Raw genomic sequence first — 25,243 nt, 5'->3', positions numbered from 1 at the left:
CGTATTTTAGTTTGGCGGCAAAACCGCTCCGTGGTTGACGTTTTTATTTTTTTTATACGAAGTTTTACAAAGATGGCGGGCAGTTGTAGTTTTTGAAATGTTTTTATTTTGATTTTTGCGTGTTTATTTCTTGTTTTCTATCCAAGTGTTGTGTGTTAAAATTAAAAGAAATTAACGAAAATGATTATGGCGCGGTGTCTGTGTGTCTTCCTACTTTCTTTAGGTAAGTTTTGCTTATTTGCAAATACATAATAGTTTTGTAAACTTGTAATACTTACGTGATAATTTTACTATTGGAATGCATCATTACGACATCGTTTGGTACGGGTATGTGCAAAAGACGTTTTTAAACTCACAAGGTCACTAGTAATATCATTAGAACTTAAAACGAAATATCAGAAACTTACAAAAACTAATAAACATGGTAAATATCCCGTTTAAGTTCTAATAATATTGTCAAAAGACCGCTAACCGAATGAAAAGACCCTGTTTATAAGCTATATGTGATTCATATTATTTTAAATTAGGCTCGAAGATATAAGAAAGTTACTATTTAAGTATTGGTATTTTGTTACCTAATACTTAGTTACACAATACATAATACATTTTAAGGTTTGAATGCTTGATCGTAGGTCACGTAAGAGGCAAGAGACTAACAATACTCCTCGTTGGTCGATACGACTGTTAACCGAGTAAAATCTCTAGAGTTCGATTCGCGGGTTGATCATTTAGGCTGTTTTTCCACTCCGGAGCTGCGGACTACGTAACAGGTTACTGGGGCTCAAAGCAGGAGAAGGAACGGGGTGGTTTTTAGTCAGTAAGAGTCTGATACTTCCTCCCGCCTCACCCAAAGTGCGAGAAGTCATTGGATGATTTTCCCTCTTCAAAAGGGTGTTTTCCACTAGAGATGTGCTATGTAGTTATGCTACGAAGATGTAATAGCTAAGCTGTGAAACTATTTGACTGTTTCCACTGATACTAAGCTATGTAGCTGTGCGAGGAAGATGCGCCGCCGCAAAGTAGCTGTGCGAGAAAGATGCGCAGCTCAAGTATGTTATGTATCGATAGGGAAGCCATCTATAGCACGTATCCGGAGCTGCGGACTACCTAGCGGGTTAACTGGAGCTCCAGCTCGAAGGGCAAGAGTAGGAACGGGTGGTTTTTAGTCAGTAAGAGTCTAACACTCTCTCTCGCTTCGCCGAAAGCGGGAGAAGTAATTGGATGACCATCCTCCTCAAAAAAAAAAAATCCATAGCACGTATCTTTCAATACAAAAAAAAACATAGCATAACTGAGTCAGTTTCCACCAGTGCTAAGCTATGTGTACCAATGAATATGATCGGTAGAAGCCAAACGCATCCACAGCAACGTAGCATAGCACATCTCTCGCGAAAAATCACCCTTATGTTATAAATCCCAAAGAGCCAGACCACCATAGATGGGGCCCAGTAGGGCTGATGCCCGATCCGGAGATGCGGACTACCTAGCGGGTTTTAACCGGGCTCCGGCTCAAAGCAAGAAAAAGAACGGGGCGGTTTTTAGTCAGTAAGAGTCTCACTCCCTCAAAAATTTATAAATCCCATGTAATATGGGGGCCTATTGTCATATAGTTACCGGTATTTAAATAAGATACATAGTTAAGTCCGTGATAAATTCTCACTAGCTACACACATTACCTAACCTAACCTTGTGTGTAAGTGTGTCACTGGTTGCAATCTCGCGAACGATGTATAAGTTTGTGTTTTGTCACTTATTAACAACTGTCTAGATGATGAGTCAAGGATGGTGATGTATCACGCGTTTTAATCCCCGAGAGGTAGGCAGAGTACAAATGGTCACTAACACTATTATTAGAATTCACATTTAATAAACATGGTAAATATCCCGTAATAAGTTCTAATAATAGAGTACAAATGTTTTAAGTTTGGGAGAGCCATACTCCCTCTCGCATCACCCAAGGCGGAAGAAGTCCTTTCCATCATCGAACCACAAGACAATCGGCGAGGCGTCACCGCTTTATGGAAGATATCCCATCCACTCGCACGAAGCGCTTCGCTTCAAGCTTCCCTGTGCGAACTGCTAGGGAGTGGAACTCCTTGCCGGAGTCTGTGTTTCCTGATGGGTATAACCTGGGTGTCTTCAAAGCCCGAGTGAATAGGTTGCTTATGGGTAGACGTGCTCCATCGTAGGCCGCATCATCACTTACCATCAGGTGAGATAGCGGCCAAACGTCGACCCATCAAATGTAAAAAAAGAAGTCATTACAATATTGGCAGGTAAATCTTTGGGGTCATGGGCGTATAGAGTGGGGAATCTAGGCGCCCACTCAATGACCTCAAGGAAGACGGCGGCACAGTGGTCACGTGTCGTCGTGCACAACATTGCACAGAGAGGTTTAAGAATGACATATAGGTCTCCATCGGGAAGTGCCATAAAAGGCGCTGCACCATTAGGGCTCCAGGGTTGGTCTACTAAGAGGGCCCGGTGCCTTCTTTAGGTGCCGATGGTGATCATCGGGGTGGGAAAAATACTACACTACCTAGTTTTTTCCCCAAAAAGCTAGGTGCCTTATGAAGGCTTTTCCGTCAACAATATAAAAGGTATCTCTTGCATTGCAGTTGCCATTAAATACCATTCGACCTGTGAGGTCATTATACCTATTTAACTAATAGTTTTAAATAAATCACCTGCGCAATAATACATAATGATTGTGGAGACTATTACGTTAATATGATTCATTATCTACACTACTGCTGGACTATGAGCCTCCTCTACATAAGCGGGGTTTGCTAAAATCTCCATGCTTGTCAGGCGCGTTGGTGATCGCAATTAAAAAGGTTCAGGTTTATCAGAGAGCGGTGGTACCAGGTCTCTGTCAAAATGTGTAGTCCCTTAGTTTTACGATTCTTTTTCTAAACATTATATTGGTTTAATTCAAATAAAAGATTAACTTGTAACTTTGGTATGTAAATATAATTTGTGCAACGTCACACCTTTTATCCCCGAACGGGTAGGCAGGTGCACATCACAGCACTTAATGCCGCTATACAATGAACACCTACATTTCACCATTTGTTTTATAAGTCTCACGTGAACATTGTCACAAGTACCTAAGCATAGGCTCACCCCTTATTACATGGGACCAGTATATGGCAATACCATATACTAGTCTAGAATTGTGCCCAGTATATGGTATTATTACCATATACTGGGCACAATTCTAGACTCCGTGCTACGACTGAGAAATTTTCGGAAAACCGAAAAAAGCAAAAGTCGAGTAATATTTTGCCCGACCCGGGAATCAAACCCGAGACCTCTTGTCCGGTAATCGCACATGCAACCACTCGACCAACGAAGCAGTCACAATATGTTTTATGTTCCAGTATCCCAGTCATTGGCTTCAGTCATCATCCCTGAGGAGCTACCGTCTCTACTTTCAGTGGCCTACTCAAATATACCACCTATTAAAAAAGGTAAGGTTCAGATTTTTTTAAACCTTCAAACAGAGCCTTATTATCCTTAAGGCAAACTAGGCAAGTTCCTGGGCGCCAGGTTATAGAGGGGCGCCGCGAGACGCGCGTGCCCAACTGTCCATAGAGCGGCGGCGGGGACAAACAAAATTAAGGGCGCCTGTGAGGTGCTTGCCTAGGGCGCTCTCTAGGTTTAATCCGCCTGTCTCCAAGAAAAGAGCGTATTCCTTCTTAAAAGGCCGGCAATGCACTTGTAACTCCTCTAGTGTTGCGGGTGTCCATGCGCGGCGACGATTGCTTACTATCAGGTGATCCGCCTCGTTTGCCGTCCTATTCCATACTTATAATTTAAAAACTACGTTCACGCTTGAATCATTATGTCCTTGTCATCATAAGAATTGCCAAATTTCATGATAATACCACAATTAGAATATTAAAGAAGAGCCAAATTAAGAATATCTTTAACCGACGAGCATGCATGAAAAGACTGATTACTGTTGATGAAGCGAAAGAGGTTTGTAAGAATCGCAACAATTGGCGTTCCATTGCCTCAGCCTAACCCCATGGGAGACAGGCGTGCGGATATATACTTATGTTAATTTAGAAGTGTGTGTAATTCAGAATCTTAGATTTGATTACATAGTTCGTTACAGGTCGACCAACAAAGCATGTTAAATATCTACTTGATATTCTTTCAGGAACGGACTCTCGCGTTGGTTTCGGCTTTGCGTTCGGCAACCATGCTGATTTTCAAGTCATGTTCGAGTTGGGACCTCAAACAAATACGCAGGCTCTAAGTAAGTTACTTTTTAAAATCTTTTTTTTAAACTTCAAAGCCGCAACAAGGGTTCTTGGGCTTATCCGGAGCTGCGGACTGCCTAGCGAGATTACCGGGGCTCCGGCTCGAAGCAGGAGTAGGAACGGGGTGGTTTTAAATCAGTAAGAGTCTGACACTCCGTCTTGCCTCGCCCAAGGCGGGAGAAGACATTGGATGATTTTTTCACCTTAAAAAAGGGGTTTCCTTGGTTTTTCTTGGTCGGGTAAAGTGTATTTTTCCGGTTTATGGAAATTCAGTAATTGTGTAAGGAGTTTAATAATGTGCCCGGTGTATAACACAGGTTATATATGTTTTGTAAATAAATAAATAATAGCAATAATCACTATAACATGGGACTTATAACACAAATGGTATAATGTTGAGACAAATGCTCCTAATTATGTATCATCTTAATGTATACATGAATGCAATAAATGATTTGATTTGATTTGAATGTCGGTGTACATTGTACAGTTGCATTACGTGCCGTAATGAACGCGGGCGAAGTCGCTGCCCGAAGCTAGTATTGCATATACTGCACTAGCGACCCGCCCCAGCTTCGCATGGGTGCAATGGTGATATATTATACCTGTATTATACATAAAAACCTTCCTCATGAGTTACTCTATCTATTAAAAAAACCGCATCAAAATCCGTTGCGTAGTTTTAAAGATTTAAGCGTTCATAGGGACATACAACATGACAGAAAAAGCGACTTTGTTTTATACTATGTAGTGATGATACGTAGTCCTGATGTTAAGAATACATTTAAAAAATAAACCTTTACTTTTAAATATTTATGATTTCGACCTCCAAATCCCTGTTACTCTACATTAACCGGAAAAGAACATGGTCAACTACCATTAAAGTGGTTATTTTTTAACATTTACTTTAGTATAAATTATTTCATACTTTTAACGACATTGAATACTTATGGTCGAATCGTGAATGCTATTGCCTACCAAGACAGCAAACGCAACATCACGCCTTTTATCCTTGAAGGGGTAGCCAGAGGTGTACATTACGGCACGTAATGCCGCTATACAATGTACACCCACTTTTCACCATGTGTTATAAGTCCCATGTAATAGGGGGTGAGCCTATTGCCATATACTGGGCACAATTCCTGACTCCGTGTTACTACTGAGAAATTTGAAAAAAAACTGAAAACGAGCCCAGTTGTACTTTGCACGACCCGGGAAACGAACCCGGGACCCCCTTGTCCGTCAATCGCTTGCGACACTGGACCAACGAGGCAGCCAAGCTTTATGAAATTAACAACTGGCTACTCCCGGTCTCACCCTTTGCTCGTGTCCTATTGATCTAAGCGTGATGTTTTATACTCCATAGCCTTCATTGACAAATGGACTATACAACACAAAAATAATAATGATTCAATCAGACTGCACGGTTGGTGCGGTGGCTGGGCAACTGGCTGCCGCACAACGGGTAGCGGGTTCAATTCCCGCACGGAGCAACTCTTTGTGTGATCCACAGATTGTTGTTTCGGGTCTGGGTGTCATGTGTATGTGAACTTGTATGTTTGTAAACGTACCCACGACACAGGAGAAAATCCTAGTGTAGGGGTAATTTAAAAAAAAAGAAAATATTATTCATGGTGTTAAGTGGGTGTTACAATAGGCTACTTTCCTACTAGTCAAATTCAATACTTTTTTCGAAACGTCAAAAACGATATTTTCTATGAATTTTGTATGAAATAGTGCATTATGACGTCATAAGTTTTTGACGTCAAATAGCAGACTTATTTCTAGAAATTTAGCTAGAAAAAATCGAAAATTAAATAGTTCATCAAATTTATGAATGAGAGTGTGATTATTTTTTAATATTTTCATCATCATCATCATCAGCCTATAGCAGTCCACTGCTGGACATAGGCCTCCCCAATTGTTCGCCACTTTGTTCTATCACTAGCGACTCGCATCCAGCTCCTGCCAGCCATCCTGCGCAGATCGTCACTCCACCTCGCCTGGGGGCGTCCTACACTACGTTTACCGAGACGCGGTCTCCACTCCAGGACTCGCTTACCCCAACGGTTGTCGGTCCTGCGGCTAATATGGCCGGCCCACTGCCACTTCAGCTTGCTGATCCGGTGGGCTATGTCGATCACCTTGGTTCTCTGCCGAATCACTTCGTTTCGAATGCGATTCCGGAGAGAGACACCGAGCATAGCCCTTTCCATAGCCCGCTGAGCGACTTTGAGTTTGTGGACCAGTCTAGCCGTAAGTGTCCACGTTTCGGCACCGTATGTCATTACGGGTAGGACGCACTGGTTAAAGACTTTCGTCTTTAGGCACTGTGGGATTGACGATGAGAAGACCCGACGGAGTTTTCCGAAAGCTGCCCAACCCAACTGAATTCTCCTATTCACCTCATCCTCAAAGTTGTTTCTACCTAACTGCAACGTTTGCCCGAGGTAGACATATTTCTGAACAACTTCGAGGACGGCTCCGTGAATCGCAATCGGTTCCGGTAGAACATGTTCATTGAACATGACCTTGGTTTTGTCCAAGTTCATCCGTAGGCCGATGCGTGCAGAGGAGTCAGCCAGGTCGTTCAGCATCCCTTGTAGGTCCTGCAGCGTTTCTGCCATTATGACGATATCATCTGCGAATCGCAAGTGAGAGATGTGTTCGCCATTGATATTGATGCCACGTCCTTTCCAGTGCAGCGTCTTGAACATATCCTCCATTGCATTAGTGAACAGTTTCGGGGATATGACGTCCCCTTGTCTCACTCCTCGATGCGATGGTATGAGACGTGTTTGCTGATTCTGTACTTGGACGGACATAGTGGCGGCTTCGTAAAGACATCTCATCACTTGGATGTATCGCCAATCAACCTGGCATCGCTGCAAGGACTCCAGGACAGACCAGATCTCTATCGAGTCAAAGGCCTTCTCATAGTCCACAAATGCTAGGCACAGGGGCTGATTATACTCTTCGGTTTTCTGTATAATCTGCCGCACTGTGTGGATGTGGTCTATGGTGCCGTATCCGCTCCGAAATCCAGCCTGCTCCGGTGGTTGGAATTCGTCGAGTCTTCGCGCAAGACGGTTCGTGATCACTCTTGAGAACAGCTTATAGACGTGGCTTAGAAGCGAAATGGGTCGATAGTTCTTCAGAAGGCTTTTGTCCCCTTTCTTGAAGAACAAGACGACCACACTTCTGCTCCACGCCTCTGGAGTTCTCCCTTCAAATAGGACAGCGTTAAAAAGCTTTTGGAGCTCCCTCAGTACGGGTTTGCCTCCAGCCTTTAGCAACTCTGTGGTAACGCCGTCCTCTCCAGGGGCTTTTCCATTTTTAAGCTGCCCAAGAGCAATCTCGACTTCGCCAATGCTGACTTCTGGCAGGTCTTCGGTGAAATGGCGCGTTAATGTAGCTCTAGAGTCCTCATTTTCGGGATCAGGACGAGATGCATGCGAAGCGTATAACCGGCTATAGAAGTCCTCTATTTCCGAAAGAACCGCCGGCTTAGAGGCAACAACTTCTCCAGTTGCTGTGGTCAGTTTCGTCAGGTGGCTTCTGCCGAGAGATTGTACGAACACCTTAGACCCCCGATTCTGCTCGATGGCTTTTTCAATAGAAGCGGTATTAGAGCACCGGAGGTCGTGTCGCACGCGTTTGTTGATCTCCCGGTTCAGTGCTCGTTTTCCTGACGAAGTGACGGGTGGGTTTTCACGTCGTTGCCTCATCAGCCCCAGGGTCTCCTCGGAAAGTTTAGACTTCCTGCCCTTACGTCGCATGTTACAGAATCTCGTACCTTCGTCCCTGAGGACTCGAACTACATTTTCTAGGTTCTGGTTAACGTCCGTTGTGGTTTCCAAGGCAGCAAATCGGTTTTCCAGATTAAGCTGGAACGTTTCAGATCCGGTGATGGTTTGGAGCATAGTAGGTCGGAGCCTGGACTTCATCAAACGGACACGTTCGGCTTTAAAGTCGATATTCAGAGTGCCTCGGACAAGTCTGTGATCACTGCCGGTGTTAAAACTGTTGATCACGGAGACATCTCTGAATATGTATCGCCTGTCCGCTATGATGAAGTCGATCTCATTTTTTGTCATAGTGTCGGGGCTCCGCCAGGTCCACTTCCTTTGGGGCTGCTTTTTGAAAAACGAGTTCATCAAGAACAGCCCCTCCCGTTCGAGGAAGTTGACCAGCATCCGCCCCCTATGGTTTCTGGCTCCAAAACCATGGGATCCTACTACCGATTCACTGCAATTCTGTACTCCCACTTTAGCGTTAAAGTCTCCCATGACAACATTGTAGTGGGTCTTAGTAGTGAAGTGGAGGGCCCTCGATATGTCATCGAACATTTCCTCCACCTCATCATCTGAATGTGCCGAGGTCGGTGCGTACACTTGCACCACCTTAAGGCTGTACCTCTCGGTGAGCTTGATAATGAGGTACGCTACCCTGCTCGACACACTAGATATTTCCACAACGTTATCAGAGAGAGACTTATTGACCAGAAACCCGACGCCACCTTGGGATTGTTGGTCTCCCTCTCGGAAGTACATTAGGTGGCCGGACTCTAGGGTGACGGTGTCCTCCCCTCTCTTCGGACTTCGCTTAACCCCAGAACGTGCCACCTAATCTTCCCAAGCTCCACCTCCAGTTGCGCCAGATGCGAGTCAAGCCGTAGTGTGCGTCCGTTGTACGTCGCCAGGGTCAATTTGTTTTGGTGGCCTCCCATAACCCGGGGATTCTTCGCACCCCCTGCCCCGCCGCTACCATGACCGCCACCGTGGCCAGGCCTAGCGGGGCCGCCGGGAACTAGGGGCCGCGGCCTTGTTCTTTTAAACATTGGAGGAGTTGCCCGTAATCGCCACGCTGGGCAGGCGGGTTGGCGATCGCAGGGTGTAAACTTCTCGCACCAGTGATGCTGCTGCCCATCATTGGCCTGTAATTTAGTTTACGCCTTAGTAGTGATGGTTATCCCGCCATCAGTCGGTCGCCAGAGCCTCGTTCGCTAATCGGCAGGATGCACCACGGGCAGGTGAGGTTGGCATTTGGGCAATATGGTGGTAATTCACCCCTTACACCCCTTTAATATTTTATTGTATTGTAAAGTTGTAATAATTTATTTTTGACCGAGGATAGTACCCAATTGTTAATTGTTATGTTAAAATTATAACTCTTCATTACTTGTTACAGACGGCCAAGGTTTCCAGTCAACTTCTTCGAATACCAAGCGACAAGTGAACTCGCCGCCGCCGGCGAAACTACACAAAAATAAAGAAAAGGTAATACATTTCTTTATCGTATAAGCCGGTAAACGAGCAGACGTACCACCTGATGGTAAGCAATCGCCGCCGCCCATGGACACTTGAAACACCAGAGGCGTTACAAGTGTGTTACCGGCCTTTTGAGGGTTAGGAATTTATGGGTTGTTGGGGAATCAAGGATTAGGAAGATTGAGAAGGGGGTAATTGGGCCTCCAATAACCTCACTCACGCAACACACAACGCAAGCGTTGCAAAATGTATTATAATGGCTACGCGGTTGGCACGGTAGCTGCATTGCAACGTATAGCGAGTTCGATACATACATACAGGGGTGCATTTTACTATTTTTTCATAACTTTTCCCTCATAGATATTTGCAAATAGAATAATTATAACATTTAATATATTAAACACCCCACGCTTTTATTCTAAAGTGACAAACTATTTGTAATGAAAAATTATTTTCTAATTTTTAGTTCGGTTGCATATAAAAGCGTGTTTTTTTAGTTTTTTTAAACTATTATTTATTTTTCATGTTTTAGTTCGATATACCAATTAGTTTTCTGTGGACATGTGATATTGAAATGTTTTACGAACTATTTCGTAATCTCATCATTTCATTTAAAGCTTCACTGTTGCATGGAAATATATATGTATGTATGTATGTATGCACGTATGTATGTAAGTATGCATGTATGTTTGTTAGTATGTATGCATCTATGTATGTTATGTAGTCGCTACAAAAGTTTCACCCTCCCACATATATCCAACCAACGCGAAAAGTCAGTGTCAAACTTGCGCTATATTACATTCGCTTAGGCGGCGGCGGATAGTTCGTAACCGCATCCTGGCGGTCCTAATCAGGATAACGGGATACCGTTTTCAAATTATTGCATTGTCATCGGCCCTTGATACGTGTGCAAAGTTTCAAAGAAATCGAATCGCTGGAAGTTGGTGAAAATTAAGCTTAAAGATTCCGTTACATAGATACATACATAGTTACAACCCAAGCTAATAAAAGCGTGTTAAAAATAGGGCAACGTGTGTAAAAAAATTACTAACTAAAAAAACTACTAATAATTGTGTAATTTATTCTTCTTCCAGTACCACTCAGACGCGAGCAAATACCTCCAGAATTGGGCGCAGAAGATGAAATACCCTGAGAAGCACGCTCAGAATGTCCAAAAACTTGGCGAGGTACCGAACCTAGAAGAGTCCATGGTTGAGCTAGTTAAGAACGACAAAGGGGAGTATGAGATACATCAACCGAAGCCAGGAAACTTGCCACAGAACATTTTAGAAGATCTAAAGAAGCTTTACAAGCTCAAAAGCGAGGCCGCGAAAAAGATGGGTGAAACGAAACGAAGCGAGGAAGAAGTTAAGAAGATCACAGAAGATTTGTCCAATGTAGATCTTGATTGAGGCTCTTACTGTATAATTTTTGTATTTAGTTTTGTAATAAATTGGGTTTTAGAGTACCTATTCTTGTTTTATTTTGTAGTCCATAGTGAGATATGGAAGCTAAAGGGTCAAAAAGCAACGTCACGCTTTTTATCCCCGACGGGGTAGGCAGTGGTGCTCATTACGACACGTAATGCTGCTGTACAATGTACACCCACTTTTCACCATTTGTGTTATAAGTCCCATGTAATAGGGGGTGAGCCTATTGTCATATACTGGGCACATTTCCAGACTCCGTGCTACTACTGAGAAATTTTCGAAAAACCGAAAAAAGCTAAATGGTCATTCTTAAAAGAAAAATCTCAAAAAGTTAACGGTGTCATTATCCTCAACCAAAAGTTAACAATTCTGTCGATTGAAACACAAAATTTGGTTTCAATAAATTAAGCTGTGACACTGCTCTCAACCAATCCAATAAAATAAGGATGATATAAGCTACCACGGTGCTTATAAGCCGGTAAAGGAATAGACAGATCACCTGATGGTAAGCAATCGCTGCCACCCATGGACACCCGAAACATCAGAGGCGTTACAAGTACGTTGCCGACCTTTTGGGGGTTATGAATTTAAGGGTTGTTGGGGAATCGGGGATTAGGAAGGGGAGTAATTGGGCCTCCAGTAACCTTACTCACACAATGCAAGCGTTGTTTCACGCCGGTTTTCGGTGAGGCCGTGGTATCACTGCGGTCGAGCCGGCCCAGCAGTGCCGAAGCATGGCTCTCCCACACTTTAAAATCTACGTTTAACCAATTGGTTAAATAAATTACCGATTGCTGTGGGAATTTTAAGACAATTGAATAAAAAACTAAGGTTTTATTGCCTACCTAAGTAAATGATAATTTTGTCTTGTAAAGGTATTGTTCTAACATTCATACTTCAACGCTGTGTGAGAGAAGTTATTGGCTAATATACTTAATTATATTTTGTGTTGAAATGTACAATCATTTGTGTTTTGTTATTTTCTTCGTGATTATCAAATGTAAGTACCAGAGTCTTTTAAATGATTGCTAAAGACTAGGTTAAGTAACCATTAAAATTATTAATTATGATTAAGTAACTATTATTGGTCTCGGGTTCGATTCTCAGGTCGGGTAAAGTACTACTGGGCTTATCTCAGGTTTTCGCAAATTTCTCAGTAGTAGCACGGAGTCTGGAATTATGCCGAGTATATGGCAATAGGCTCACCCCCTATTACATGGGACTTATAACACAAATGGTGAAAAGTGGTTGTACATTGTATAGAGGTATTACGTGCCGTAATGTGCACTTCTGCCTTAGTCCTTCGGCCATTAAAATCCTTGATACCTTGATATAACGTATTGTCCAGGTACCCCAACCGCTACAATAGTTCTGGTGGTGATACCAGAGGATGTACCAGCTGGTTTAGCTGCCATCTTCGGGTTCGCACCACCACTTCATAAAGGTAAGACAAGTCAAAGTTAGGTCTATGTACTTTTATGTGTGCTTTTCCACCAGAGATGTGCTATGTAGGTATGCTACGAAGATGTAATAACTAAGCTGTGAAACTATTTGACTGTTTCCACTGATACTAAGCTAAGTAGCTGTGGGAAGATGCACACACACCCTAGTACACATCCATAATTCGCATCCATAGCACGTATCTTTCCATATAAAAAACATACCTTGCTGAGTCCGTTTCCACCAGTGTTATGCTATGTGTAGCAATGAATATGATTGGTGGAAGCCAAACGCATCTACAGCAACGTAGCATAGCACATCTTTGGTGGAAAAGCACCCTAAATATCAAACAAAATATATAAAGACTATCTACTTCCGCGCTGTTTCACCCGCTCTGCTTAGCTCCTATTGGTTATAGCGTGATGTTTTATAGCCTATAACCTTCCTCGATAAATGCGCTATCCAACACAAAAAGAATTATTCAAATCGGACCAGTAGTTCCGGAGATTAGCGCGTTCAAACAAACAATCAAACAAACTCTTCAGCTTTATAATAAAAATAATAATATATTAATCTATAATATAAAAATAAGTCGGGTTTTCCTTCCTGACGCTATAACTCCAGAACGCACGAACCGATTTCCATGGTTTTGCATTCGTTGGAAAGGTCTTGGGCTCCGTAAGGTTTATAGCAAAGAAAATTCAAGAAAAAAATATGAGAAAAGTAGAAAAACAGGGAAATGATTGGTGGCGAAACGGAGTTCCGAGAGAACCGATACCGGCTGAATTGAGAACATCCTCTTTTTTTGGAAGTCGGTTAAATAAAACGACTAGTAAAAATTAAAGAGCTTGTCTGTCAGTCAGTCATCTAGTAGAGCTACTTGCACGTTCTAAAGTGTAGATCCCTATAGAGAAGAACGAGCAAGAATGTGATTAAAATATAATTTCCATTCTAGGCAATGATCACCGTTTCGGGTTTGGATTCCGTCTCGGCAATCATGCGGACTTTCAAGTTCTTTACGAGTTTGGCCCCCAACTTGTTACTAAACCTCTGCAGACTTCTCGTAAGTACCTAGTACATAGTTACCTCTTTTTTTTAAGTGAGACAAGCTTTCCACAACCTTCAATACCGCTGCAACTCCTATAAGCCAGGATCTACAGTAGATACAACCATGCAAACACCGGAACACTGAAGTCGCCGCGTCTCAGAGACATGAATGACTGTCTTGGATCCCGCAACGAAATAAATCAGAAGATATTATTATATTATTATATCAGAGGAGAAGAAAAAGAAACGTAGTTACGTCAATTAAAAACCATAAGAATTAATTTAAAACCATCCTACATTATAATCAGCTTATAGGTACCTAAGTGGCTTTAAAATGAAAAGTACCATTAACCGACGAGCATACATGAAAAGACTGATGACTGTTGATAGATAGAAGTGAAAGAGAAAAAGAGAAATTCTTTTTGCATGGAGAATTCCAAACGGGTCACCTGATGATAAACAACGCTGCCGAAAACACCAGAGGCGTTACAAGTGCGTTGCCGGCCTTTGAGGGTTAGGAATTTAAGGGTTGTTGGGGAATCGGGGATTGGGAAGGGGGTAATTGGGCTTCCGGTAACCTCCCCTAAAAGTTCACACAACGCAAGCATTGTTTCACGTCGGTTTTCTGTGAGGCCGTGGTATCACTCCGGTCGAGCCGGCCCATTCGTGCCGAAGCATGGCTCTCCCACACTGTCAAAGATTATTAAAAAGAGAGATTGTATTTTATAATTTGATAATATTGATGTCCTGATATTCATTGCAGGAGTGCGTTCAGCTACATACCGGCAACGCTTCGCGCGACGTCGCCCGGTAATCGAGCTGCTGGTCAGAGCTGGCATCATCAAGAGGAACTATGATTATAATGCCATCGAGGAGTGTGATGATGAGCCGAGGTAGTAGCTCGTTTTTTTACTATACCTAATAGAATGTAACTAATATATTGTATTTTTGTCCACAATGCTTATGGAAAAGTAGTTTTTTTATTCTAGACAATACTCAAATATAATCAGTAGGAATGTAGGTAGTTCCTAGCCTAGGCAGATGCCTACGATACAGATGTGAGTAAAACATATATTTTTGGGATTATATTATCCATTAATCTATACATTCTACATATTACAAAATGAATTGCTGTTCGTAAGTCTCGCTAAACTCGGAAACGGCTAGACAGATTTGGCTACTTTGGGTCTTAAATTATTTGTGGAATGCCAGGGAAGGTTTAACCAAAACCAGGTATGAGAGAGTAAAAATATTTGAGTTGGTACGAAGTTTGCCGGTTCAGCTAGACTGGAATAAAATTTACAAATAAAGCACAACATTAATGGAGAAAAGCTCTACTAGTTTCGAGTAACATAGAGACTCTTCATCATGAGCAGGTTGCGCAGACGACGTCAGTATGCGACGACGTCAGGATGCGCGAGGTCGCCGCGCCTCGAAACTGGTAGAGCTTTTCTCCATTAATTTGTGTGAGTAAACCATGCTTTTTAGCTAATTTAGTATGTCTCACGATAGTTATTATAAAAATAAAACACACCATTATTTTCTTCAATTGATTTTATTATTTGTCATAAAAACGTCTCGACTGACTACTGTACATCTAAACATAACCTAAAAACAAGAATCCCGCCAAAAGCAGCGGCCATTTTGTTCTTTATTACATTTTACTCGAAAATAGCGAAGCGGGTATAATAATTGATTAATGTCCGTTTAATTTGCTGTCTAAAGCTTATTTATAATTATTTATTTATGTAGATAGTTATAAAAATCAACTGGTTACTATGAAAATATTGTTTTATGTTTATATTTTACCTTAAAAGTTAAAACTGAGTATGGCCGTGATTTTTATGCAAACTAATCTATTTTTTATTATAATATTTATACCTAAATACTCTTAGTAATAGTGACAGTGAGATTTCAGCCAATATCAATAACCTTTCTGCGGATTTGACTGCACGGCTGCCGTGCAATGTGTAGCGGGTTCGATTCCCGCACGGAGCAACTCTTTGTGTGATCCACAAATTGTTGTTTCGGGTCTGGGTGTCATGTGCATGTGAACTTGTATGTTTGTAAACGCTCCCACGACACAGGAGAAAATCCAAACGTGGGGCAACGTTCTTTTTAAAAAAAATAAAAGGATTCAGAGGTGGATTAAACCTAGAGAGCGCCCTAGGCAAGCACCTCACAGGCGCCCTTAATATTGTTGTCCCTGCCGCCGCTCTATGGACAGTTGGGCACGCGCGTCTCGCGGCGCCTCTCTCTATAACCTGGCGCCCAGGGACTATACGGTTTTGTGTGGATATGCTCAATAGCCATACTATTTTGACACGTTTTTTATAAAGCTTATTCCAAATTGGGTAGTACCTATCCTCGGTCAAAAATAAACTAATTACAACTTTTCAATACAATAAAATATTCAAAAATAATCACACTCTCATTCATAAATTTGATGAACTACTTAATTTTCGTTTTTTTCTAGCTAAATTTCTAGAAATAAGTCTGCTATTTGACGTCAAAATCTGATGACGTCATAATAGAGTATTTCATACATAGTTCATGGAAAATATCGTTTTTGTCGTTTCGAAAAAAGTATTGAAGTTGACTAGTAGGAAACATGCCTATTGTACTTTTCTCTAGTAAACAAATCTGTAGATAGATAGGTTATGGAAATTGGCCGGTAACAGTAATAGTAGAGAATGCACCCCAAATCTGTCACTTGTAACATTCGATTTTGGACTTTACATAAAAATAATAAAGCTGAAAATTTAATAACAGAAAGTTTTGTATTTTATTCCTTGAATATAATAATGTGAACAATTTTAGTTTTAAACTATCACACTGTATTTTAATCAATTCCCGATTATATCACTTATAAAATATTATGTAACTCCTGCGCAAATGACTAGTGATGCCATCTATCCATTATCGGGTACAACATTGACGACTTTTTTTATGAACCACCTCTTAATTAAGTTAAGAGTTACTTAGGAATCACTTAAACTAACCCATTACCAAGTAACCATTGACCATTGTAAACTAAGACAAGTTAAGTGACACCTGTCCTAGTTTAGGGGCTACTTAATATTTAAGAGAAATTGGTGAGAACGGGTTTGAACGTTTTTGTTTTTGGATTTGTAGGGTTCCGTACTGAAATGTTAGGAATGGGGGACCCTATTACTAAGACTGCTGTCTGTCTGTCTACCACACTGTATCTCATTAACCGTGGTATATAAGGTGTTCTTAAAGTATCTGCCACGGCTTTAATGGGAGGTAGTGTTGTGTTCGAAGATTACAATAGTGAAGAAATTTCGTACCCCGGACCAGTAAATTCAATTTGAGAACATAAAAAAGTTAAATAAACATTGACTCTACTCTGCATAAAGTGGTTTACTTTTGACCTAAACAAACAAACAAACTAAATAAAGGGTGATTCTTCAAAAAAAATCACAAAACGTTAACGGCGTCATTATCCTCAACCAAAAGTTAACAATTCTGTCGATTGAATCACAAAATTCTGTGACACTGCTCTCAACCAATCCAATAAAATAAGGATGATATAAGCTACCACGATGCTTAATGACGCGGGAAAATAATGATTTGTTAAATAAAAGTTAAAGATTATTGAAGAAACACCCAAAACCGTTTAAAAAAACAACAAAAGGGAAATTAAAATTAAAAAAGAAAATAACCAAAAAATAAATTTGAATATTTTTATTTCACCTACATTAAAAATTAGTGTGCTATCGCTTCGCTATACAGAATAAAATACAGGGTCGAACAACTAAAAAAAAAAACACTAGAAAATCATTATTTATACGAATTAACTTAGAAATTATTACATAATGTCTAGTACATAGGGTCTTAAAAAATTAGTCTTTTACATACATGGCAAATAAAATTGAATTATTTAATAGGAAATAGGGGAAACCGGGGCTGATTGTATTACGGTGATGGTAAGCAATCGCCGCCGCCCATGGACACTTGAAACACCAGAGGCGTTACAAGTTGCATTGCCGGCCGTTTGACGGTTAGGAATTTAAGTGGTGTTTTGGGGATTGGGGGATTGTGGGATTGTGGGGATTGGGGTATTAGGGGGATTATGGGATTAAAGGGATTGATGATACGGCATTTGTCTCTTTGACAACCAACCTCGGTTTCCCCTATTATATTGGTACTACATACATTTTTAACAAAAATTGAGTCATACATTTAATTTATTTACAAAAAAAAGGTTACTTTTTAATAAGCGATTGTGATATATATTATTTGATCGAATTATAGCTATATTATTAATTGATGAAACCAAATGTCTGAATTTTGAGAAAAATGCCCGAATACTCAAACGCTACTCAATTTTAAGTTGTACTTAAATATCGTGCTATCTCTGTCATTTTATAAAGAATTGATAGTGACAGAACTACATTTGAGAGCGTCTTAAAATTGAGTTGCGTTTGAGTATTCGATGATAAGCCTCATAAAACTTCACGGCTTTTCATCCATGAAGAGGTAGGCAGTTGCTTTCATACATGATATTAAAATTAACATTTTTGCCAAGGATATATCATATAATCAGGCACAATTCTAGAGTCCATATAACGAAAAATCTAACAATACTTTGCTCGACCCGAAATCAAACCCGTTGTTTGGTAGTGAAGACATTTGAACTAAAAAAAAAATAGTTTAAATTCGATCAATATATTATTACAATGTACATATTATTTCTTTGGACAAGATTCACAAAGATTTTTGTATTTTAAATAAAAAATTGTGATTCTTCAAATTAATTTTGATATCTTATAGGTATGCGACATCAGTTATTAAGATGCTACGCAATCTCTAACCCGATAATCAACCGTAGAGATCAAATTCTAACCTCAAACGTTGGCAAAATAATCCAATATGAGCAACTGAGATGCTAACCGATCTTCAACCAGTAAGCCAAGAGTGGAGATACAAAATTATAAACCTACTGTAGACAAAGCTCAGTTATTATGATGGTAAGCAATCTCCAACCCGATTACTTAGTGTGGAGTGTAGACCACATGTAAACAAGCCCCACAGCCAAGCAATGACCTATCAGACTTATGCCCGAATACTCAAACGCTACTCAATTTTAAGACGCTCTCAAATGTAGTTCTGTAAATGACAGAGATAGCACGATTTTGAAGTACAACTTAAAATTGAGTAGCGTTTGAGTATTCGGGCGTTAATAAATTAGTTCTCAATAGTTTTCGAAGAACCACTAAATAAAACATAATAGTGATATTTTATATTCACAAAAGCAACATAAAATACATGATATTGAATAATGTGATTATACACATATTTTTAAGCGTAACATTTCAGATTTTTTTTGTTTGGTATAACTATTTTAATAAGCATGATTGTATTGACACCTACGATAAGGATTGGAAGCAGAAAGCTCTGCAGAGAGGAGTGGAAGGAGGGTAGGGAGGTCTTTGCCCTGCAGTGGGACAACCATGGCTAAAAATAATAGATTTTATTGGTAATGAGTAATGAGGTATCTTCCCTGGTAAGATCCCCCCTCCACGATGCGGCCTACGATGGAGCATGCCTACATAAGCAACCTATTCACTCGGGCCTTGAAGACACCCAGATTATTACAAGTAGGTTTTCAATCTTAGATTTTGGTTGCTTTCAAACCATACCTACTAGATTTTTTATGAAATAGAGGGCAAATGGGCAGACGTGTCACCTGATGGTAAGCGATCAGCGCCACCCATGGACACCCGTAACACCAGAGGAGTCACAGGTGCGTTACCGGCCTTCTAAAAAAAAATACGCTATTTTCTTGAAATTTTAAAGTACTTCATGTATTTTCGCTTATTAAAATAGTCATAATAACAATAACTTGTATTTAAACTACATAATTATTTTGTGACAATTATACTTTAACATAATTCAACTGATATGTAGAAATAAATGTAGTGTTTTATCTGCCAGATAGATCTATCGGGGATTTATTAGAAGACATTTTGGCATTGACTTTTAGGCAGAGGGGATTAAGCCTAGAAAGCGCCCTAGACAGCCCCCCATGTCCCTGTAGTATGTAGTCCGCGCCACTCTATGTACAGTTGTACACGCGCGGCTCTGTAGCCTGACACGCTACGGACTTGGTTAGTGCGTCTTAGGGATAATACGGGTTTGCCTTTAGGTTTTAAAAGGGGGAGTTTCAGCCAAAGATGCAGTTATAGTGTTGTCTTTTTTATATTGTCTAACTGCCGCGCGCAAAGTAATTCAATGGTTACTTAACTATTTTCATATAATTTTAAACATGTATACTAATGTAGATTTTAAGTATTACTTATTAACCAATTTTATGGACCAATTGTTGTCTTAGTGAATAAATAAATTATAAAATTTAACCCAGCCCTTAGCAATTGTTTTCGATACAAAATCGTTACTTAGGAATAGTTTAAGTAAGCATTAAATGTCTCTGAGTGCGGTAGTGAGGAATGGTATTTTCAGTCACAGAATTTTGGAAATAAGATAGATAGTTGGTACATATATTGTGTAAATGAAATAGAAAAAAGAATCGAAGTTATGTCTTTGAGCTCAGTAGTCGAACTTGCAACAGGTCGGATCGAGACAAAATTGTATACAAAATTTTCAAGAGAATTAGGATTCATTGATAAATAAATAAATGCTTTTCATCAGTTATTTTATGAGTCCCATGTAATAGGGGGTGAGTCTATCGCCATAATATACCGTATGACATATGACAAAAACTGTTATATTGGTGATTTTATTTCCAAATCCTTTTGTCTAATTATTATATTATATAAATTAATATTTGGAATGATTGAATTAAATGCAATAAGATAATAATTATATTGGTCAATTCCCTTAAAAGGGGGCACAATTTGAAATTGTAATTAATTTTAAAAAATTGGTTTATACAACGCAGTACTCAAACAAGATACTTTTTTCATGAAAAAAAGTTCTGTCAAGAATACGCGTTGTAAAATAGGGGGTGGGGGAGATGACTAATTTTTATTTTTATTCTGTCTTGTAGATTATTTTAAAACGTTACACACGTATTTTTTATTTTCTTACGGAAACAAATACTTTCGAAGATATATCGGTTAGAAATATCTCGTGACGTCACTTTAGAGTACGTTTTATACTCTATAGTGACGTAGTTAGCTCCCACTCCTAAACTTTGATTCGTTTTACCTAAGTATTGTTATCTTACATGACAAAATAAAAAAAAAATACGTGTCTAATATTTTTTCATTACCTAACTGACGGACTAAATAGATTTTTAATTTTCATACCCCGTCATTATTCCTATTGTAATTCAAAAATATATTTAGGTGAATATAATAAATCAATTAGGTATGGATTTATTTGTAAGGCGTGATAGAAGTAAGAGAAAGGAGTTTGTGATGTGATGACGTCTGATAGGGGGGGAGAAAGAAATAAGAGTTCCTATAATTAAAATATTTGGAACAAAAATAGATTTTTTTATGGAATAGGTGGCAAACGAGCAGACGAGTCACCTCATGGTAAGTTCCTTTGTATTTATAAATGATAAAGTTTGCGAGATTGAGCGTTTGTTACACGTTTAACGTAAACTACTGAACGGATTTAGATATAATTTGGCATACAGATAGATTAAGATCTGGTCTTTAATAAATAATCAGATAAACTATGGGCGGAACGCTAATATAAAAATAGTTACACACACATACAGAACATATAAGCGCGTGGGCACAAAAAAAATCAATAAATAGACGAATTCTTGTATATATCCAATGTTTCTCCACCAATAGTTCGTTCGACACAACATAGGTGGCGCTGATCTTAATAACAATATTTTGTAGATGGCAGCATTCTCGATTTGTTTTTAATTTTAACGACTTTTTCTTGGACATTTAATTTTTAAAGATACAAATTGACAAATGTACCTAATTACATAATTAATTAATAAAAAATCGTTATTTACATTCTCACGTGTTAATTTACTATGTTTTTTTTCTTAAATATTTACATATGGTACTGTAGAAATCTTTATTGTGATTGGAATAAAGTTTAATATCGCTCAGCAAATGAGGTAGGAATTTTAGCGAGTTTTACATGTGAACATTAGCTCATGACGATACCTAAGTACGTGTGTCGCCTGGACAGTCAACCTCGCTACATCCTTGTTGACTGGACATCTACACTACACGAGCTGATGTTTACACACTTCTAAAGTACCATACAAATACATTAAAACATTAAAAGTTACTTCGATATCACTTGTTTAAACCGTCTTATTACTTAAACTCGTTATTTTATCGAATCGATTACTCGATTAATATCATTGGACAGAACTATTACCGATCGATGTTTGAATTATAAGTTGATAAAGGTAATCGTCCACAGGCCCGTATCGGACGCATCGCACGCAACGGATTTTAGTTTGTCTTGTATAGAAACTCATACAACAGCGTCCACTGATCCGCATCGTACGGACCGCATCATCGGCAATGCCCACATACGTTGCGTGCTGATGACGTCATACGGAATGCGTGCGATACGTGCGATGCGGGTCTGTGGACGCTTACTTTAATTAAGTAGTTTTAACAATATTTTGGTTAAAAATGACCCCGCAAGTAGAGGTCTGTAGTTAACGTATTTAACTTTAATTTAGTTAAGTTAACATCAACTTTTATATAGAAATGTGATTTAACTGTGGAACATTTTTAATTAATATCATTATGCTTGCTTGGTGTCTTTAGAGGTAGGGCAGAATAGGGGTAGATGACTTGTTTTTATTTTAATGTCCGCCTTGCAGATTATTTTAAAATATTAGATACGGATTTTTTATTTTCTTACAGAAACAAATACTTTCGACGATATATTGGTTTGAAATATCGCGTGACGTCACTTCCAGGTACATTTTATAAGTAGAAATGACGTATTAGCTCCCAATCCTGAAGTTTGATTAATTTTATCTAAGTATTATTATCTTACATGACAAAAAAAATACGCGTCTAATATTTTTTCATTACCTAACTGACGGATGTCATCATTCCTATTGTTTAAAATTACTTAACCAAGACTACAAACATCAAAAACACACCCACCTTTTCAATAATCCACAGTTAAACCACACTTCTCACATCACGCACAGTTTTAACACTATATTTCACATTAAAGTCACATTTTTATAGTTTTTCTTGTTCACGACACATGGTGTTCACTAGCTCTCTCCGGCGGGATCCCTCGTGTTGGGCGGTAGGCTCTGGGGCTGGTTGAACTGGCTCACCATCTTGGTCTGCATCATGTTCAGAAGTATGTCCGAATATTGTTCTATGAGGGACATGGCTGGGTTGCTGGAGTTCGCCGCGTCTGTGGGCAGAAATGTTTGAGGTTAGATTTGTTTTTATTAATGTCTATAAATAAACAGCAACAATATTTTTCTTAGATGAGGCGGCATCTGTCTACCTTGAAAAGGAATGGGTTCGATTTCTGGGTCGGGCAAAGTTTTAGTAGGGTTTTTTATTATTTTATAAAAGTTTTCATAAAAATGAATGGAGCCCGAAATTGTTATCACAAGGGACTTTGACATAATTGTGAAAATTGGTTGTTACATTGTAGTATGCGCCTCTGCTTACCCTCCCAGGCGCCAAAAATCGTGAAATTATATAAATGCCGAAACAAACTCAGATGTAAATCTCTTTTCAAGTCTCTGTGAGTTGGCTTCGGCTCCTCGTACGCATTTTAAGGTCCGGGACCCTGTGGTCTCATGATAGACCATGACGAACTAACAGGTCCGTTGAACAAATTTAATCTAAATGTAATGGGACATCAGTCGGCGATTAATCTTGTATGCACTATGGAAGTACACCAAAGGACAATCACCGGTTGATGCAGGACTATTGTGTTTATTTATTATTATCAATGTCAAGCTACAATAGGAATGATGTAATGAACAAATTTAGTCTAAATGTAATGGGACATCAGTCGGCGATTAATCCTGTATGCACTATGGAAGTACACCAAAGGACAATCACCGGTTGATGCAGGACTATTGTGTTTATTTATTATTATCAATGTCAAGCTACAATAGGAATGATGTAATGAACAAATTTAGTCTAAATGTAATGGGACATCAGTCGGCGATTAATCCTGTATGCACTATGGAAGTACACCAAAGGACAATCCCCGGTTGATGCAGGACTATTGTGTTTATTTATTATTATCAACTAGCTTCCGCCCGCGACTCCGTCCGCGCGGATGTCGGTCTCGCGTGGAAGTTTTATTTCTCCATTTTGAGTAACTCTGACAATGACATCTTATAAATATCTTTTGATTGGACCTAAATACGGCGAGGCCCATAATAATTAAGGAGATCCCTCTATTGAGCTACTGCTGTTGAGCTCGCAAAACTGAAAAATAAAGATTTTTTTCTACGTATTTTTCAAGGATAAAAAGTATCCTATTTTATGCCCAGGATAATAAGGTATAATTATACCAAGTTTCATCGAAATCGAACCGTTAGATTTCACGTGATGCCTGAACATACAGACAGACAAAAATTTGTTTAATCACATATTTGGGTTTGGTATCGATCCAGTAACACCCCCTGCTATTTATTTTTTCAATATTTTCAATATACAGAATTGACCCTTCTACAGATTTATTGTATGTATAGATATAGATGTCAAGCTACAATAGGAATGATGTAATGAGGAATGTTTTTTTTTTTATTCTAGCATGATACCGGGTGAAAAAAGCATCTATTTCTGTACTTTAATTAATAACATAATTCAAGTGTAAGAGAGTGATGCTTCGGCAAGAGATTACCTTTAGCGACGAGGTGGTCGAGCGGCGGCTGCAGGCGGTAGTCCCCGTCGGTGGAGGACAGGCTGCTGAGCGCCTGGTCGCCGTTCTGTGCCCGGCTCACCGCGCTGCGCAACACTTTCTGAGTCTCCAGGATCGCTGCTTCGAGACCTGGGCGGGGGAAGAACATTTTTTTTTTAAAAAACATTGTCCCACATTAGGATTTTCTCCTGTGTCGTGGGTGCGTTTACAAACATACACGTTCACAAGTAATTTAAAAAAAAAAAAAATTAGTAATATATTAGCTTTGTGAATAAGTCCATAGAGCTATTGCAATGTACAGGCAAAGGTGGCACGCTCATGCGTGCAAGAATAGTCCGTAATATTTCTCAATATGATGTCATATGATATCATATATAATGTCATATTGAGAAAACTTATAGACAATCTTATACTCTATTAACATTTCAAAAGTAACTGTGGTTTGGTTAAACTTCATTCATTCATTCATTCATTCATTTTTTAAAAACGTTGCCCCACACTAGGATTTTCTCCTGTGTCGTGGGTGCATTTACAAACATACAAGTTCACATACACATGACACCGAGACCCGAAACAACAATCTGTGGATCACACAAAGAGTTGCTCCGTGCGGGAATCGAAACCGGTACCCGTACCGCGCCAACCGTGCAGTCAAACTAAATGACTTGAAGTACAGAGGCCGTGTACTCACCGCTGATGTCGGCCGCGGCGTTGGGTTCCCGCTGCAGACTGGCGTACAGCTGCACCACCTTGTAGTAAGTATAAAGCCTATATCTATATATCTCACCGCTGATGTCGGCCGCGGCGTTGGGTTCCCGCTGCAGACTGGCGTACAGCTGCACCACCTTGTAGTAAGTATAAAGCCTATATCTATATATCTCACCGCTGATGTCGGCCGCGGCGTTGGGTTCCCGCTGCAGACTGGCGTACAGCTGCACCACCTTGTAGTAAG

General features: G+C 39.8%; 3 protein-coding genes across 21 annotated transcripts in view; 2 read left to right on the top strand and 1 right to left on the bottom strand.

Moving 5' to 3' along the window:
* On the top strand, window positions 1-11,009 carry LOC118280506 (uncharacterized). Its single transcript, XM_035600585.2, has 5 exons — window positions 1-223; window positions 3,384-3,473; window positions 4,169-4,267; window positions 9,462-9,550; window positions 10,636-11,009. Exons 1-5 carry the CDS (start codon window positions 181-183, stop codon window positions 10,951-10,953), a joined length of 639 nt encoding a protein of 212 aa, XP_035456478.1. The 5' UTR covers window positions 1-180; the 3' UTR covers window positions 10,954-11,009.
* Window positions 11,010-11,915: 906 nt separating this feature from the next.
* Window positions 11,916-15,598, top strand: LOC118280520 (uncharacterized). Its single transcript, XM_035600601.2, has 4 exons — window positions 11,916-11,971; window positions 12,320-12,415; window positions 13,367-13,474; window positions 14,222-15,598. Exons 1-4 carry the CDS (start codon window positions 11,926-11,928, stop codon window positions 14,353-14,355), a joined length of 384 nt encoding a protein of 127 aa, XP_035456494.1. The 5' UTR covers window positions 11,916-11,925; the 3' UTR covers window positions 14,356-15,598.
* A 1,553-nt stretch (window positions 15,599-17,151) lies between these two features.
* The window catches only part of LOC118280268 (mitogen-activated protein kinase-binding protein 1), a 181,245-nt gene continuing 173,153 nt past the window's right edge, over window positions 17,152-25,243 (bottom strand). For 18 of the 19 annotated variants that reach the window (XM_050701725.1, XM_050701724.1, XM_050701723.1 and 15 more), the window contains 2 exons: window positions 24,274-24,420; window positions 21,721-22,815 (listed from right to left, as the gene is read on the bottom strand). In XM_050701725.1, coding sequence (XP_050557682.1) covers window positions 22,667-22,815; window positions 24,274-24,420 — 296 coding nt within the window. In that variant the 3' untranslated portion in view covers window positions 21,721-22,666. Of the gene's footprint in view, window positions 22,816-24,273; window positions 24,421-25,243 lie in introns of all 19 variants that reach the window. The other variant, XM_050701721.1, reaches the window with a different exon arrangement.

This window comes from Spodoptera frugiperda, chromosome 21 (assembly GCF_023101765.2).
Source record: "Spodoptera frugiperda isolate SF20-4 chromosome 21, AGI-APGP_CSIRO_Sfru_2.0, whole genome shotgun sequence".
Classification (NCBI taxonomy): Eukaryota; Metazoa; Arthropoda; class Insecta; order Lepidoptera; family Noctuidae; genus Spodoptera; species Spodoptera frugiperda.
The sequence above is the reverse complement of the archived record's forward strand: the minus strand, read 5'-3'. Positions and strand labels throughout refer to the sequence as shown.